This window comes from Elephantulus edwardii, unplaced genomic scaffold, assembly GCF_000299155.1.
Source record: "Elephantulus edwardii isolate Elephantulus edwardi_28Jun2011 unplaced genomic scaffold, EleEdw1.0 scaffold00129, whole genome shotgun sequence".
NCBI lineage: Eukaryota > Metazoa > Chordata > Mammalia > Macroscelidea > Macroscelididae > Elephantulus > Elephantulus edwardii.
This window is the reverse complement of record NW_006399879.1, coordinates 5,953,747-5,970,212: the sequence shown is the minus strand read 5'-3', so window position 1 is coordinate 5,970,212 and position 16,466 is coordinate 5,953,747. Positions and strand designations below refer to the sequence as shown.

General features: G+C 61.6%; 2 protein-coding genes across 6 annotated transcripts in view; one reads left to right on the top strand and one right to left on the bottom strand.

Moving 5' to 3' along the window:
• The first annotated feature begins 752 nt into the window (after window positions 1-752).
• On the top strand, window positions 753-3,749 carry MFSD10 (major facilitator superfamily domain containing 10). Its single transcript, XM_006893657.1, has 12 exons — window positions 753-926; window positions 1,004-1,100; window positions 1,347-1,450; window positions 1,571-1,729; window positions 1,828-1,989; window positions 2,265-2,373; window positions 2,473-2,584; window positions 2,678-2,786; window positions 3,092-3,182; window positions 3,327-3,374; window positions 3,451-3,540; window positions 3,640-3,749. Exons 1-12 carry the CDS (start codon window positions 753-755, stop codon window positions 3,747-3,749), a joined length of 1,365 nt encoding a protein of 454 aa, XP_006893719.1.
• A 1,841-nt stretch (window positions 3,750-5,590) lies between these two features.
• Window positions 5,591-16,466, bottom strand: part of ADD1 (adducin 1 (alpha)) — a 40,321-nt gene continuing 29,445 nt past the window's right edge. For 2 of the 5 annotated variants that reach the window (XM_006893612.1, XM_006893613.1), the window contains exons 10-14: window positions 14,919-15,020; window positions 14,381-14,470; window positions 9,761-9,917; window positions 7,605-7,703; window positions 5,591-5,949 (exon numbers count right to left, since the gene is read on the bottom strand). In XM_006893612.1, coding sequence (XP_006893674.1) covers window positions 5,591-5,949; window positions 7,605-7,703; window positions 9,761-9,917; window positions 14,381-14,470; window positions 14,919-15,020 — 807 coding nt within the window. Of the gene's footprint in view, window positions 5,950-6,794; window positions 6,830-7,604; window positions 7,704-9,760; window positions 9,918-13,685; window positions 13,779-14,380; window positions 14,471-14,918; window positions 15,021-16,466 lie in introns of those variants that run through there. The other 3 variants (XM_006893614.1, XM_006893616.1, XM_006893615.1) reach the window with 2 other exon arrangements.

The window sequence follows — 16,466 nt, the reverse complement described above, 5'->3', positions numbered from 1 at the left end:
CTTCCCACCGCCAGAACGCAGGCCTGATGGCCGTGCAGGGCGAGAAGCCCGGGCCTGGGTCCGACTGCAGACCGGACATCACGGGAAGACCGGGCAGGCGTGGAGAACGGGAACGGGCCAGGACTCCGGCTGGGGACGCGAGAGGCCAGCCCGCGGCCGGAAGGGGAAGCGCTGGCTGGTCAGGCTTCCGGCAGGGGCGTGACCGGGGCGTGGTCTCGCTCGACACTCCCCTCCCGCGTGCCCGTCCATTCCGCGTTCGTCCCTTCTCCGGAGCGCGCGGCCGCCGAGGTAGGCTGGGGGCGCGCTCTCGCCGGCGGGGGTTGCGGGGCAGGAGGGTCACTCGGCGTCGGCGGGCGCCCACGGGGAGGCCGGCCGGGCTGGGGGCGCGAGGGCCGGGCCCGTGTTCCCGCACCTCCCGGACCCCCGGCCCGAGTCCACAGCGCACGCCGGTGGGGGCGCGGGGCGCGGGGGGCTGCAGGCCCGTCCCCTCCGGGCGTGCAGCCGTTGTGCGGCTTGTTCTTTGCGCAACCCGAGCTTCCTGCTCGCCGGCGGGCGCGGGGCTGGACAGGGGAGAGGCCCAGGCGCGTTGGTGCAGAGCTGGGGGAGTCCCGGGCCCCTGATCTCACAGCCCCTCGGCGGATCGCCCGGGAGCGGTTCGTCCGGCGGGGGCGCGAACCCGCCGCCTCCAGTGGCAGCGGAATGTGCTCACGCGTCCCCATCCCGCAGCCAGACCAGAGTCGCGCGAAGACACCATGGGGCACGGCGGGAGCGAGAGCTGCACCCCGCGCCCCCCGATCCGGCCGCAGCCCGCGTCCGCGCGCCGCGTGCTCTCCGTGGTCTTCCTCAGCCTCCTGCTGGACCTCCTGGCCTTCACGCTGCTGCTGCCGCTGCTGCCCGGTCTGCTGGAGGGCTTCGGCCGTGCCCAGGTACGCCCTCGCTGCGCCCACTCCCCCTGCGCTGGCCCCCGGCTGGCCCCCGTCAGCAGCCCCGTGTCTGCCCGCAGGACCCGCTGTACCGCTCGTGGCAGCGCGCGGTGGACTGGTTCTCTTCGGCCATCGGGATGCCGGCCGAGAGGAGATACAACAGCGTCCTGTTTGGAGGTGCGTCCCGACGCCTAAGTGGGTGTGCTGGGGTCGTAGTGGGGGAGACCTCGGCCCTGGCCGGGGCCCTGGTCCGCACTTCCTTCTCCAGACGCATACCTTGGCTGATGTCCTGCCCAGTGGTCCCAAGGCCGAGTGTCCCCTCGGGCAGGCCCCTCGGGCAGGCCCGGCAGAGACCAGCCTTGGGTGGAGCGCATTCCTGGGTGTCTTGCCCCTGGCTGTGACCTTGACGCCCTGCTCCTTCAGGTCTGGTGGGCTCCGGCTTCTCCGCCCTGCAGTTCCTCTCGGCCCCGCTCACAGGCGCCGCCTCTGACCGCCTGGGCAGGCGCCCGGTGATGCTGCTGTCCCTGGTACGTCCGGGCTGGGGTGGGGGGGGACACCAGGACTGTTGCCTCCAGCGTTAGGGTGGTGTGGGGTCCACTAGGGCACGGAAGTGGCCTCCTCACCTGCCCCTTGTACGGCCTGGCCAGGCGGGCTTGGTCACCTCCTACGCAGTGTGGGCCACCTCGAGGAGCTTCGCTGCCTTCCTGGTGTCCAGGGTGATCGGGGGCGTGAGCAAGGGCAATGTGAGCCTGTCCACGGCCATCGTGGCCGACCTGAGCTCGCCGGAGGCGCGCGGCCGGGGTATGGTGAGTGCGTGGGGCGCCCAGGGGCTCGGGCACCGGGAGGGGCTGGGCACCGGGAGGGGCTGGGCACCGAGGTGCCCGAGTGTCCCCTCCTCTTTCAGGCCGTCGTGGGTGTGGCCTTTTCGCTGGGCTTCACGCTGGGTCCCCTCCTGGGCGCCACCCTGCCCGTGGAAATGATGCCCTGGCTGGCCCTGCTCTTCGCCACCTCGGACCTGCTCTTCATCTTTGCTTTCCTGCCCGAGACGCTGCCCCCCGAGCGGCGGGTGAGGGGCACTCCCAGGATGGGGGGTTCTGAGGGAGTCCGGCAGGCAGTTCTGGGGTGGTCAGGAGGTGGCCCTGGAGCGGTGTGGGGGGCCGTGGGGGCGTGTCCAGGATGCGGTGGTCAGGAGGTGGCCCTGGAGCGGTGTCCGAGGGGAGGTGGGGTGGCAGGGAGGTGGTCTGGAGGCTCTCAGGGACCCCGCCTCTCCGGAGGGGGCAGAGCCGGCAGGCCGGTCCCCCAAGCCCTGGAGCCCCCAGCAGTCCACACTTCGGCCAACAGGCGCCCTCCTTGAGCCCGGGTGTCCGGGCCGCTGCCGACCTGCTCAGCCCGCTGGCGCTGCTCCGCTTCTCGGCCGTGGCGCGTGGCCAGGACCCGCCGTCCAGTGACAGTGAGAGACCGGGGCGCTCCGAGGGGTGCGCTGTAGGGGTGGTGGGCGCTCCGGGGAGGGGTCCGGGTGCACCCCGCACACCCACCTGCTGCCCCGCAGGACTCCGCAGCCTGCGCCGCCTGGGCCTGGTCTACGGCCTCTACCTCTTCCTCTTCTCGGGCCTGGAGTTCACGCTCACCTTCCTCGCCCACCAGCGCTTCCACTTCAGCAGGTAGGTGGGGCGCCCCAGGCCGTCCCCCTCGACGGGGTGCCACCCACATGGCCGGGCCGCCTGGGGGCACTCACACAGCACCCTGTCCCCCAGCCTGCAGCAGGGCAAGATGTTCTTCTTCATGGGCCTCACCATGGCCACCATCCAGGGCACCTACGCCCGGCGCATTCGCCCCGGCAGTGAGCTCGCGGTGGTGAAGCGGGTATGCGGTGGGGCGGGGGCTCCCCACGGTGGGTGAGAAGGCCTGGGGTGCTCCCCAGTGGGGGGTGCTCCCCACACTAGGGGGTGCTCCCCACACGGGGGGGGTGCTCCAGTGTTTAGAGTGGGGCCCTGGGTCCCTCCCTGCCGTGGTGATTGGGGACCTGGGGGACCAGGACCCAGGGGCTCTCCCGCAGTCTTTGGTGGGGGGCTGGTCTCTCCCCGCAGTGGGTGGGGTCCGGCGCCCGTGTGGCCCTCGGGGGGGGGGGGGGGGGGTGCAGGCCTGTGCTGAGGCTGGCATGCCTGCAGGCCCTCTTACTGCTGGTGCCCGCCTTCCTGCTCATCGGCTGGGGCCCCTCGCTGCCCATCCTGGGCCTAGGGCTGCTGCTCTACTCCTTCGGTGAGTGGACTGAGCTGGGCAGCACAAGGAGGCTGGACCTGGACGGAGGGCGGTGGGAGACTTGACCAGGGACACCCTGGGGCAACTGAGGGGGTGCTGTGGGGATGGGTGACCCAGGGAGCCTATCTGTCCCCTGTCCCACAGCGGCCGCAGTCGTGGTGCCCTGCCTGTCCTCCGTTGTCGCTGGCTATGGTGAGACTCTCCCTGACCAGGTGGGCTGGGCTCAGGCAGGAGGGGCAGCCGGCCCTGACCTGTCATCTGCCCACAGGTTCAGCAGGGCAGAAGGGCATAGTCATGGGCACACTCCGGAGCTTGGGTGCACTGGCCCGGGCATTGGGACCCTTGGTGGCCGCGTCAGGTGAGTAGCGGGCAGACATGTTGCGGGGTGCCACAGCTCCCCTCTCAGCCTGGCATCAGCTGGGTCTGGGTGGACAGCTAAGTTAGCCCATGTCTGCAGTGTACTGGCTGGCCGGGGCCCAGGTCTGCTTCACCGTGTGTGGGGGCCTCTTTTTGCTGCCGTTCCTGCTCCTGCGAGACCTCCAGCCAGCACCCCTGAAGCACGAGTAGTTGGACCTGCCCTGCTGCTCCAACAAAGGCGACCAGAAGTCCAGCAGCACCCTTGGCCGTTGACTGTCAAGTCCACATGGACCGTCCTGGCCTGCACTGTTCACTCCCATGGTGGACCCCAGGTCCTGTCTGGGGGAGCTGCCTGTCATGTTGACACAGAACCGGCCAGTGGCCCCCCCGCCTGCACTGTTTGCTCCTATGGTGGACCCTGGGTCCTGTCCAGGGGAGCTCTGCCTGTCATGTTCACACAGAAGCAGCCAACGGGTCCCCCGCCTGTGGCTTTCACTCCCATGGTGGACCCCGCGGTGGCATCTCCACAGAACCAGGGACTGTGTTCACTCCAGCCGTGTTCCCGCTCTGAGCAGGGCCACGCTCAGGTCCCCTGGCTTCTCCCCATTCTGTAACAAGGGTACATGCCGTGTGGCCCAATAAAGCAGCTCTTTTATACACGGTGCCTCCTCTCCCTGCTCAAATGATCAGGACCCTCAGAGGCAGTGTTCCCGCACTGCAGTCTGCTCAGAGAGCTGGTCACCAGCTGAGCCAAGTGGGCATTTCATCCAGACAGAAACCTCAGAGGCATCTGTGGGGCCCGAGGTCGACTTTCCTGCAGTGAAGGAGCAGAGACTAAGGAATCAAAACAAAAGTGCTCCCACTTTTAGACAAGGAATCTGCTGAGAGAATTTTATTTGTGAGTAAACAAGTGTTACAGAGAAGACGGGAGTACAGGGCCCGTCCTCGTCCTCCAGTCTGTCCTATATGCAACTATGCTTCAAAGTCATACAAAGGATTAAAAGAAGCTACAAAAGTGGAAAGTCAGTCATTGCATATGTGGGGGTGGGGTAAGTCCACTGTGAACCGGACAGTGACGGAGAGTTGGACCCGCCCAGGCCACAGGGTGGGGGGGCAGCAGGAAGCAGCTGGCATGGCGACAGGTCCAGGGGTCAGCACGGAAGCAGCTAGTGTTGTTGACATGCAGCCCGCCAAGCCTAGCGGGTTCCTGTTCACCTCCCCACCCCAGGCTGCCTGGCCTCTCCTGCCCTCGAGGGACAGTAGTGCGGGGGAGTCACCCAGGAAACCCAGATATGGGTTCAGGCCCATCAGAGCCATCCTGTCTGTCCTTGAGTTCTCTGATCAAATCGGGGATCTTTCAGGTCGAACTAAAGTCAAACATGCTGTTTCAGGACCTTCCGGTAGAGGGTGAGCAGTGCTCCGCTGCGGGGCCGCCGGCTCCACGCAAGGTGCCCACTGTCAGAAACGTTCATGTCACAGCGTGGCACACCTGCTCAAAATCCTAGAGAGGACCCTGCCTGCTCCCGTGGCGGGAGTCAGACCGCGGGGAGGAAGACACGGGCCCGTTTCCGGTCTAAGGTCAGACAGCTCAGCTGGAGCTGCCTGTGGCGGGGTTCCAACCCCAGCCCCCCTCTACAGCGGCCTGGCTGGCCGGGCAGGGACACAGGAGTGCGTGCACAGGCCCTGGGCTGGGGTCCCTCCCTGGCACCCAGGCTGGCCAGGCAGGGACACAGGAATGTGTGCACAGGACCCCACCGGGGGGCCTGGCTGGCCTGGGCAGGGACGCGGAGTGTAGGCACAGGACGGGCAGAGCGGGAGCCTAGCAGATGGGTGGGCACAGTAGACGAGGAAGGAGAGCGAGGGCAGAAGTCCAACCAGAGCTGGCAGAAGCTTCTGCGGGGCCGGAGACCCTGGGGACGTGGACGGGCGGGGGCTGCGTGCACACCGGTCAGCACCAGGGGTGGGTCTGTCAGTGTCAGGTGGGCGTGGGGTGAGGGGGGCTTTCTGCGTTCCTTGAGCGGGGAGACGGTGTGAGGGACGCGGCGGGGCCTTCAGGAGTCGCCCTTCTTCTTGCTCTTCTTCAGGAAGGACGGGGTGCGGAACTTCTTCTTCTTTTTGGAAGGGGATTTGCCTGGAGACCCGTCACTGCCCGGGTCCACGGCGGCCTCCTCAGCGGTCGGGGACGGGGCCTCGTCGGCTGCCTGGCTGGGGGCAGGCTCAGGGCTCGGGGCCGTGGGGGTCTTGGCGGGGCTCTGAGGCTGGGGCGCATCCTGGAGACCCTCTTCCTCCTCCTTGTCTGCTGGCGGGAAGCTGAGCGCTTCTGAAGGCTCGTCAGGGGACAGGTCAGGGAGAGTCGGCTTGAGGGTGGCAGCGTCACTGTCGTCCCCCAAGGGCTGCTCCTGCGGCAGTTCTGGGGCGGAGAGATAGGGGTCAGGGCTGCCCGGCTTCCAGCACACTGAGCCCATGGCTGGGTGGCCACGTTTGGAGCCAGCCAGCAGATTAGAGCGGGCGGCCTGGGGCCACCTTGGGAACACCCCCTCTGAACTCCTCAACCCCCGACCCAGGGACGGGGTGCCGAGAGGCCCCGTGGTCACCGCGGGGGCCGCCAGGTGGAGAAGGTTTTACTACAGTGACAAGCAGCCAGCAGGTTGGTCAGCACCAACCGTTTAGTATGTCACAACCCAGCCGCCCCAGGCCATCCGGAGGGCTGGAGCGTCCAGAGGGCCAGGAGGGGCCCCAGCAGGCCCTGGTCCCCAAGTCCTGTGCAGGGCATGGGGCAGCGCCCTCCCCTGCTGGACCTGCTGCCCCAGAGGACAGGTGCGGCCTCCCCACCCCAGTTAGAGACACTCTGCGAAGCGAGCTGCGGTTAGCGCCGGGGCAGAGGTCAGCTCGGAGGCTGGGAGGCTCTGACCACTCGAGGTCGGGCTTCCAACGGCTGGGCCCCGGTCGGGCGGAGGGTCAAGCCAGTTGGATCCTCACACGCCAGGAGGTGGACTCCACGCTGCCCGGAGCCCCCCCAGAGCTGGATGTGCCCAGCAGACGTGGGGCAGGGCCGCACACAGCGCTCACGGGACACAGCCACCTCCTCACCTCCGGAGGCCACGGCCGGGCACAGGGACCAAGAAACAAATGGGAGGGTCTCTGCTTTTGTTTTAAGTCAACAGAAAACAAAACCAGTGAACAACGAAGCAGCGAGGGGATGAGGGCTGAGGCGAAGCACGAGTCCTTGGACAGCGGAGCGGCGGGCGGTACTTACTATGGTAACAGGTACTCTTTAGCGCGTCCGCCTCCTGATGCAGCGTGGCCACAAGAAGAGAAAGCACAGGGAGAGTCTATGCAACCGGTCACAGCCAGCGTCACACACAGGACAGGTCTCCACAGTCACAGCGGGGACACACAGGACACAGTCACAGCGGGGACACACAGGACACAGTCACAGCGGGGTCACACAGGACTTGGTCACAGGGTTACACTGGACGATGTACACATGCTGTCACAGTTACACCAGACAGGACGGGTCTCCACAGTCACAGAACGATGTACACACTCAGTCACAGGGTTACACAGGACAGATCTATACCCGGCGACAGCCAGGGTTACAGAGGACAGATCTAGGAGCTGACTGCAGCCAGAGTTACATGGGAAGATGGCTGAGCTTCCCCGACACCACAGGCTGGGGTGGAGGTGAGCACAGGCTTCCACACAGACAAGAAGATGGTGTGCAGGACACGGGCCAGGACACACCAGGCCACACCCCGACAGGCGGCCGTCGGGTGAGGCAGGCAGACAGACTTGTCCGACTCAGCAGTGCAACCTCTCCGGAGGTGTCATCCAGCACAAGGAGGTGACAGCGATGGGCAAGCAACAGGCAAGTGGACAGGAGACAGTGGTGGGACAGCCCCGTGTCCGCCCGGTGCCCGCCTGTCACTGGGCACCGACTCCAGCAGAGGCTGGCAAGGTGCCCGCCGGCCGCCCTGCGCTCTACCCGCCCCTGGCTCACTCCGCGTGAATAGGACCAGGCTGGACAGACAGCGGGCTCGGCCCCAGCCAAGCCCCATCACTCACCTTCCTCAATCTTCACAGGGGTGCTGGGAGGGGTCTGCGGCGCAGCGGGCGCGTCCGGGGGGCTCTCCTCCTTCTGCTCTTTCGTCTCGTCCTGACTCTCTGTGGACGGCAAGCCGAGAACAGGCGACTAGAGAGGGACTGTAGACCTTGTATGCACCATCACCTCACCTGGGCCTGGACAAGAACTGCAGGGCCGCCTGCTTCCCGAGGATGCTGGGAGAGTCCAGGGTGCACCAGGAGAGGCCGAAGGACAGCCACACCGCCACCCTCGTCCTCACGGCTCCCCGAGGGGGACTGAAGGACACCTGCAGTCGCCAAACCTCAGTTCTGCCTCTACTGCCCTGCCCAGTTTCCAGGGTCATCCTCAGGGACGCTGCCAGCGCGGCTCTTTCCCAGAGTGCAGCTGGGGGGTTTGGGAGTTGCACTAGCAGCTGAATGCTTTAACCCCTGTGCTAGAGGACAAACGGAGTAGTGTTGATCTCAGAAATTAACCAGCTGCTGCCCATCCCAGCCACAGCGTTGCAAGTGAGCAGTGCCTAAGTATTTATTTCCTGTCTCTACAGCACATTTCACCCTGGTGCCAGAACCAGGATTGTAAAGTAGAATGCACTGCCGCAGCCCAGCACCAAAGGCCCGACACAGAGATGGCTGTACTGGTCCCTGGTCACTCGTGGGTACCTCTACAGCCACAGAGAGATGGGTGGACTGGTTCCTGGTCACTCTCCTTCCCTAACATGTCTTATGTGGTTGTCATTTTTTTAATGACTCAAAACACCAACAACAACTATAAAAAGCTCTGAAGGTTTACACACAGGTAACACACACTTATAGTTACATTCAATGGAAAGGGACAAAAAGGACAAGTAATTTTTTTAAATGCAAATTTACAAAAATACATTACCAAATCCAAGTTTCCTAGACTGAAGAATTCAAAGCGCATGTGCACAGGCACAGTAACACGTACAAGCACAGACACAAACATGCACACGTGGACAGACACATGCACACCTACAGGTACACAAAGGCATGTGTATGGACACAACCACGCATGGAGGCACACACACACGGGCACACACAGGCACGGAGGTACACACCCATGGACACACAGGCACGGATGGAGGTACACACCCATGGACACACAGGCACGGATGGAGGTACACACCCATGGACACACAGGCACGGAGGTACACACCCACGGGCACACAGGCACGGAGGTACACACCCACGGGCACACAGGCACGGAGGTACACCCCCACGGGCACACAGGCATGGAGGGACATACACACGGGCACACACAGGCACGGAGGTACACACACACACGGACACACAGGCATGGAGGTATACACACACGGACATACACAGGCATGGAGGTATACACACACGGACATACACAGGCACGGAGGTACACACACACATGGACACACAGGCACGGAGGTACACACACGGGCACACAGGCACGGAGGTATACACACACGGACACACACAGGCATGGAGGTACACACACGGGCACACACAGGCATGTGCATGGACACAATCATGCACAAAGGTACAGATACTCATACATGCACATGCGGACACTTGCAGGCTTGCACACAGACACACACGGCCAGCACACTCGCACTTGCATGGAAACAATTAAGGGAACGGCGTGCGCACACGCAGGCTTGCACACAAGAACCGAATGGGATGTCAGGAGCAGCTGAAGCGTGAACAGCCAGTTCCCGCTCGGACAGCACACAGCTGTGGGAAGTTGGCCACAGGTGAGGCCGAGATGAGCTCGCAGGGACTGTAAAGTGACGGGAGGACAGTGCCACGCTGTAGACACCGGGTTCCACCAGGAGCTACAAACGCCAGTCGCAGCCATGTCAGGAGTGGTCCCCGCCCAGGGCCTGCTCCAGAGCTGCAGTCTGGAAAGGTGTGTAGTGGTGAGGGGTGGGCTGTCATGGCAGGAGGGAATGGCTTTCGGGCTGCAGGCCTGAAGCTTCCAGAATCACCTGTGCAGAGCTCACTAGAGGGGTCTTCAGCTGGGGAACCGACAAAGGCATGGGACCCGGGGATTTCTACGAGGATGCCTGAGGTGCAGATCAGACGTGGGCGGCTCACCATGCCATCGCGGCCTACCTCCCTGAGCACGGGGAGCCCACCCTGACACTCACCCCCGGCACCCTTCTGCTTCCGCTCCACCTCCTGGCGGTATTCCTCCAGCTCGCGGTCCGTGAGCGACGTGAATGGGTTGGGGCCCGAGGTGCTCACGATCACATGTGGCTGGTACTCCTTCTCAATGATGGCCTTGGAGGCCGTCACCAGCTCCCCCTGCGGACACAGGACATGGGGTCTGCCAGGAGCCGGGCCCCCAGGACTCCCCTCTGGGGAAAGGTGGGTGAGAGACGCGGGGTCTGCCAGGAGCTGGGCCCCCAGGACTCTCCCCCGTGGAAAGGGGGGGAGGGAGGCCGTCCCGGGCTCAGGCTGGCTGCAGCCCTCACAGCCCAAGATGCAGGAGCACGCAGAGAAAAGGCATGAGGTACACACGACGGGAGGGAAGGCGTGCCAGGCCCTCTAGGTTTCAGAAGCCAAGGGCTGGACGCAGCACCCAGAGCCTGGACAGGCTCACTGTGGTTCTCCCAACAATCAGTGGGACAGCATCTGTGGCCTGGATAGGGCTCCCTGGGGCCATACGCATGACCAGATGGGTGGAGAAGACCCTGCCCGTCGAGTCTCACAGAGCCCACCACCTCCTGGCGACACCGTGCCGGCCGTGACCCCAGCCCCGGGGGCTGCACGTGCCATGTGGGAGCATGGAGGAGTTCTGTTGTTTTGAGCAGGCATTTCAAGCATCAACCCAAAGCACGTGCAGGTGACAGAATCCCCAACTACCAGGGTCTGTCTGGGGAAATGGAAGACTGAGAACTTGTGTACAAGAAGAGCCAGCAGCATGCAAACACAGAGGCCCAGGAGGCTGCGGGGGGCCGGGAAGGCGGGCCATGGGGGCCACAGTCCACCCCACACTCTCCCAGGCAGCAGTCAGCTGGGTCAGCGCTGGGCCCCCAAAGGTGGCTCCTCACGTCACGCACCACACCCCGCAAGTGAGCCAAACACCTCTGCTAACAGGCCTGTCACCTCACAGACAGATGACAGCAATGCAGAGTTTCCAGAGTGAAGTGACACTGGAAGGTGACAGGCAGCCACTGGACAAGGAGGGGACAGGGGATGGGGTCTGAGGTGCAGAATGCCTGTACCAGGGGACTCGTCAAGGGGCAGCAGCCTCTTCCCAGCAGGGCTGGCCATCGCTGGGTTGTGTGGATGAGGCCACTTCATGTCCGGTGCTTCGAAACCCTCCCTGATGCTGTGAATCCTCGCAGTCTCTGGGTGCTGGAGTCCACTGCTACAGGCCACTGTGTCGACCCAGCTCCTGGCCTTGCTCCCTCTGCTCACCCTCTACTTTTCCAAGGGGATGTCCTTCTCCAGAGACTGGCCCTCCTGACAGCATCCTTGCCTCTTAGGTGCACCCTGCGTGCACGTGCTCCAAGAGAGATCCGTCTGTTCTTTGGACCGTCCACAGGGCATTCAGTACTCCTTGCCAGCATCACATTTTAAAGGCAGGGCCAAGAGAACAAGTATAGAAACTAAGCTGTGTGCATGCTGGGTCTGGCCAGAGTGGGGAGGCAGCAGTGGCTGCTCAGATGTGATAGTCCACGCTGCCGTGAGCACTTAACCTCGCGGCCCTGAGTGTGTGCCCTGGTCAGCGCTGTCCTCGCGGCCCTGAGCGCGCGTCCTGGTCAGCAATGTCCTCATGGCCCTGAGCGCGCGTCCTGGTCAGCGATGTCCTCGTGGCCCTGAGCGCCCACCTCGGAAGGTGAGCGCCATCTCTGAGTGGGCACAATGGCTTCCTCCCCAATGTGATAGCCAGTTGCCATGTATCACATACGTGGCCCTTGTTTCGCTTGGCCATGACTGGACTGTTCAGTCGGTCACTGCCCTGGGCAGACAGGCTGCATCACCCCCGCCCAGCCTGCTGGCGAGGACCATCAAGCCCAGAGGAAAGCCCCTCATTCTGGAGAAGCTGCTGGGACGTGTCCAAGTGGCCAGTAAGGAGCTTAACTGGGCTGGTCACTCTGAGACAGTCCTCCCTTCTCAAGCACACTCCCGGAGAGGCCATCTTCCCTTCCAAAGAACACGCCGGCTGCGCCCCTTCTAGGACAGACTCGCCTGCTCTTCTGATAGTGCACAGGACGTCAATGTTCCTCGTCCCACATTCCAAAGGCATCAGCTCCTCTGTGGATTTTCTTACTTGCTGTTCACTCACGAACGTGTTGTTATGTGCTCTAGTCACCCAGGACTCACAGCCAGCCTGTAAACAACAGATGTGACCCTTGCCCATCGTGGACCATCCTCACATCTCCGCTCAAGTCCACTGCTCCAGCCACGGCGTCAGTCCACCTCACTGAGGGTCGTTCTCTTTTTCTCTGACACTCAATCTTTCCCAGCGTCATGTCTTTTGCCTAAGACTAGCCACACCTCACAACCTGCTCATAGTATGAGGAAAGACTCCACCCTTGCTTTAAGGAGCACCTGTGTGCACTTCCTCCAACAAGGTATTTCTGTTCCGCATTCTTCTCCACCCTGCAGTCCAAAGGCACTGACCCTCCTTCTGTCATCCTCACCTTCCATGGAACCTTCAGACGCACAGGAAGCCCAGTGAAGCCTTTAGCACATAGAGAAGTCCCTCACAGCAAGCTGTTCCACTGCTATCACACAGGGACTTGGGTCAGGTGCACCTTAGTCTTCAAAGTGGCATTGTTGAGGTAAATGTCAAGACAGGTCAGAGGGTCTGGTGGCTGAGCATGCAGGAGGGAGCAGGGCACCTCTCCCAGCTGGTCAGCACCTCTCCTGGCTGGCCAGCAGCTCCAAGGCAGAGACGTGAACTTCACAGCAGCTGACCTCTGAGTAGAAGGGAAGCACCACAGGTGAGACCCACATCCGCACAGCCAGCCTCCCGGCCGGGCACCACAATCTGTACAGGGCAGATGAAGGCTGCTCCCTGGCTCTGCCTGGCCTCCAGGCACGCACACAGCATGAAGAGGCACTAACGAGGCTGTCAAAGACGTCTTCTAAGTCCTTGCAACATTAAGGAAATGACCCAAGGCTTCTTTGTTCAGGGAGGCGGCATGTCTCAAGTCTGTGGTTTTTCAGTTTTATTTTCTCGTTATCGTTGAGAACAAGCACAGCAAAACACAAACCCATCAAGAGACCCGTCAGGCCCCACTCGCGCTGAGCAGAGCGCTGTCTGACCTGCACCCCCACTGAGAGGTGCACTGGCCTCGGTTCCGACGTGTCAGCCTGATCCCACACTTGTTTGGAAGCACAACACTCAAGGAGACACCTTTACTCATTAGGGTCAGTTGCTGTTTGGTTTTAAGACTTCCCAGAGTATCTGTGCTTTCAGTTGGACTTTCTGCGTTCATGGGTCCTCCAAGAGTCCACGTAGACGTCACTTAAATCCTCTGTGCTGTGCAGGTCCACGGCAGGGACGTGGCCTCCAGCACTGTCACGTGCACAGGCCAGTGCCATTGAGAGTTTCTTTTCAAAGTAACCTTAAATCCATTTTCCTTCAAGAGTTGACAAAAACGCCTTGTTATATTTCCTGTTCCTCTGAAATTACCTCAATGAGATTCAACTCAATGGCTTTCCATTAAGTTCACTACATGGATGGGTCAAGAGAGAAAGGAACGAGGAGTGACAGTGTGGGGGGGCTGCTGTCATGGGAGAGTGTCTGCTACGATTGGTCCCCAGGAGCCCTGCACCTCTGGGGAGGCCAAGTGCAGGGGTGGGACCCATGCACGGCCCGAGGCCACATGCAGGACTCTGACCAGTCATTTCTCAGCAATGACGAAGATGCTGAGAACGAAAGCCTTGGGCTTTAAGGAGAAGAGGTGGCACCCCGAACCTACTGAACGATCACCCTGATCACAGCGCAGTAGTTCAGAGACCTGGGCAGAGTTCTTAGGTAATGCCCACGGAGGGAGAGGAGGTGAGGGAAGGAGGGCGGGCAGAAGTAGGCAATGGAGGGTGGGCGCTGAGTACCTTTCTACAAGAGAGAGACTTAGCGGGACTAAAGGTCTGCTCTGTAGGGTCGAGCCCATCGATAGTCTCCGTACAGTCAGAGAGGGGTGCATCCTGCAACAGGAAACTGAGTCATGAGAGCAAACGAGGCTCATCTGCAAGACACCAGCACGAGCACACGATGACTGTGCGGCAGAGACATGCAGGGCACACCCGCGGGGACAGCGACTGAGCGTGCGCATGACAGGGCAGGACTGGGGCAAAGGACTCAGGCCGCAGCCAGCCCCGAGAGGCGGCCGCTCCAGGGCTGGCTAGGGCGCACATCCCTGACGCTCTCCGGGACAGCGTCCGGATCGCCCCTGCCAGCAGCAAGCAGACGTGGCTCCCATTTTAGGGGAGCTTCCCCCCTCTTCCCAAGCAGCACCTGCTGCCAGGCAGGCAACGCGCACAGGACCTGAGCCCACAGCCCGCCCTCCTCACAGCTGAGCACGCCGCCTCCTGCCATGCATCATCACGGGTGGGCTGCGGACGCGGGCCCGGCATGCTGTGGGGTCTGGCCTGCAGGAAGTGGCTATGCCCAGCGTATCGTGGGGACTTCACAGGGGAAAGCAGTGGCCGAGGCACTTACCTCGCAGCACTCCCCCACTTTAGGACTACCTGTGGCCAGGCGGTCACCAGCACCACCCCACTACCATCAGAGACCTCTGAGCACTCACCTGGACGAGGCTCCTGTCCATCACTACACCACACAAAACCTGGGACTGGGGGCCGGCCGTCTTGATGTCCTGCAGGTTCTGCTCGCGGATCTGAAGGCGGGAGGAGGCACATGAACAGTACGCAGCTGCCCAGGAGGATGCCAGGACCACCGCCGGGGGGTGCATGCAGGCCCTCATGCCCTGCTGCTCCCTCGAAGAGGGCCGCGGCACAGGCCCACCTCTTCCCCGACGGCTCTGCCGAGCACAGCTCTTCACTGTCCCCACCAACCGGGAAAAAATGTCTGCCCTACAGGGCCTTGGGGCAGCCGGAAGTGTCCACACAGAGGGAGGACGTCTTCACAGTGCACTGCTCCCCACCACACTCCAGGACCGAGCATGGAGGAAGGGGCACGCTGCACAAACACGCACGTCCACGGCTCCACACCCCACTGGCCACTGCATCGTGGTGACGGGCACACGCTCCACCCATCAGCTGAGCCTTGTCCCCCTCCCCCGCCTTGCCCACACAGGCCTGCCCCAGGGGGCCGTGCATACACACCTTGTTCCGCATCTCCTGGACCTCTTTGGGGTTAGTGTTCAATGGGACAAACAGGTTAGGGACGGCAGAGGTGGAGGTTCTATGTCCATCCTCTTTAGTCCACTGTAACATCAAGAACAGGTAAGATGTCAGGCATCAAGAACAGGTAAGATGTCAGGACTGCAACAGGAGTGACATCACAGCAGCATCCCCAAGGACCACGTCTGGTCATGCATGAATGTCTCAGAGCGAGACCTGAACCAATGAGCCCACCCGGGAGTCTGCAGCAGGGCTGGTGAGACCAGGAAGCAGCAGAAGTCAGAGTGGTGACTTCCCAGAAGGTGCAACTTCCAAAGCCTGGCCGGGACCTCCGGCTGGCACAGGCTGGCCAGTGGAGCTTGGTGGGGAAGCCGGCGGGAGGCCCGTCAGAGCCCATTGGTTCACCGCTCTGAGAGTTAGCCAACGCCAAAGCGACTGAAAGCGTGAGATGAGAGGGTGTGGGAAGCGGGTGGGAAGCGGGGTGACGCCCGGGCAGGGGGCAGGGCAGTGGACAGAGCTGCACCAAGGGGCAGCACCGAGGCGCACCGGTGTAGGCATCACCAAAGTTGTGCATTAAAATAAACCGCAGCGTCAGAATGCGTTGTTTGCATAACTCTTTCAACTCAAGAAAATGACTGTATGGATGCTTATACAGTAGCTACCTGGTGGAAGAGTTTGGTGATGAAGAATATTTTATATAACTTGATTCTTAAGTGTTACAAAAATATCCCAGACAAACTCCAAGCACTTCCTGAGTCCTCAGGTCTAGGCTGTTTTAGGTGTCAGTGCTCACCGCTGGCACAGCTGCCCAGCAGGGCACTTTTTACCGAGTCTCCCATCAATGAAGATAATCCTAATCAAACTACCATACTTTGGCGGGAGCAGGCACTGAGCATTAAAACAAGCCCAGCTCAGCAGATGTTCTGCCTTTCGGAGTATTTTCAAGGACAGTAAGATAGCCATAAACCATGAGATGCTAAATAAAGCAACAGAACTGTAAGATGCTTAGCCGCTGTAAAGGAAAACATGGTATGAACATGGAGCTGAGCAATACTCACTGATGAATCTCTTCTCAGATAAAAAGAACTCCAGCTTTTCATTAAAAATAAGTTTTTAAGTCAAAATGTTAAAACCCCAGCCTCAGAAGCTTGAAGACGTTCAGAAAAATGAAGAACAATAATTATACATTCATACCAACCTGGAACACGGCCTGGGATTGTCCGACTCCAGGGTAATCGAACAAGAGTGCGTGCGGTGGGCTATGCCTCCATGTGGAGACGTCACCTCTGCACAAGCCGGCGGGAGCCAGCTCGGAGCCAGCGGGGAGCGGCCACACTCCCTCAGAAGAGCCAGCACCATGGGACCCAGCACAGTTCGCCCACATCACTGGCTGGGGTCAGTTTTTAGGATTTGCTTCTTTTAGTAAGTGAAATAAAACTACCAAGCCAAAGAACTGAAAAGGGGAAATAAACTAAGGAGAAAAGAAAGAGTAAAGGGAGGGAGAGACGTGGGGGGGTGGACGAGGGAGGG

Excerpts from the sequence above, each read along its gene's own strand:
- MFSD10 (XM_006893657.1), top strand. The coding sequence starts at position 753 with ATGGGGCACGGCGGGAGCGAGAGCTGCACCCCGCGCCCCCCGATCCGG. Across the intron at positions 1,730-1,827 it reads AGGCGCGCGGCCGGGGTATG|GCCGTCGTGGGTGTGGCCTT; the intron begins GTGAGTGCGTGG and ends CTCCTCTTTCAG. Across the intron at positions 2,585-2,677 it reads CAGCGCTTCCACTTCAGCAG|CCTGCAGCAGGGCAAGATGT; the intron begins GTAGGTGGGGCG and ends CCTGTCCCCCAG.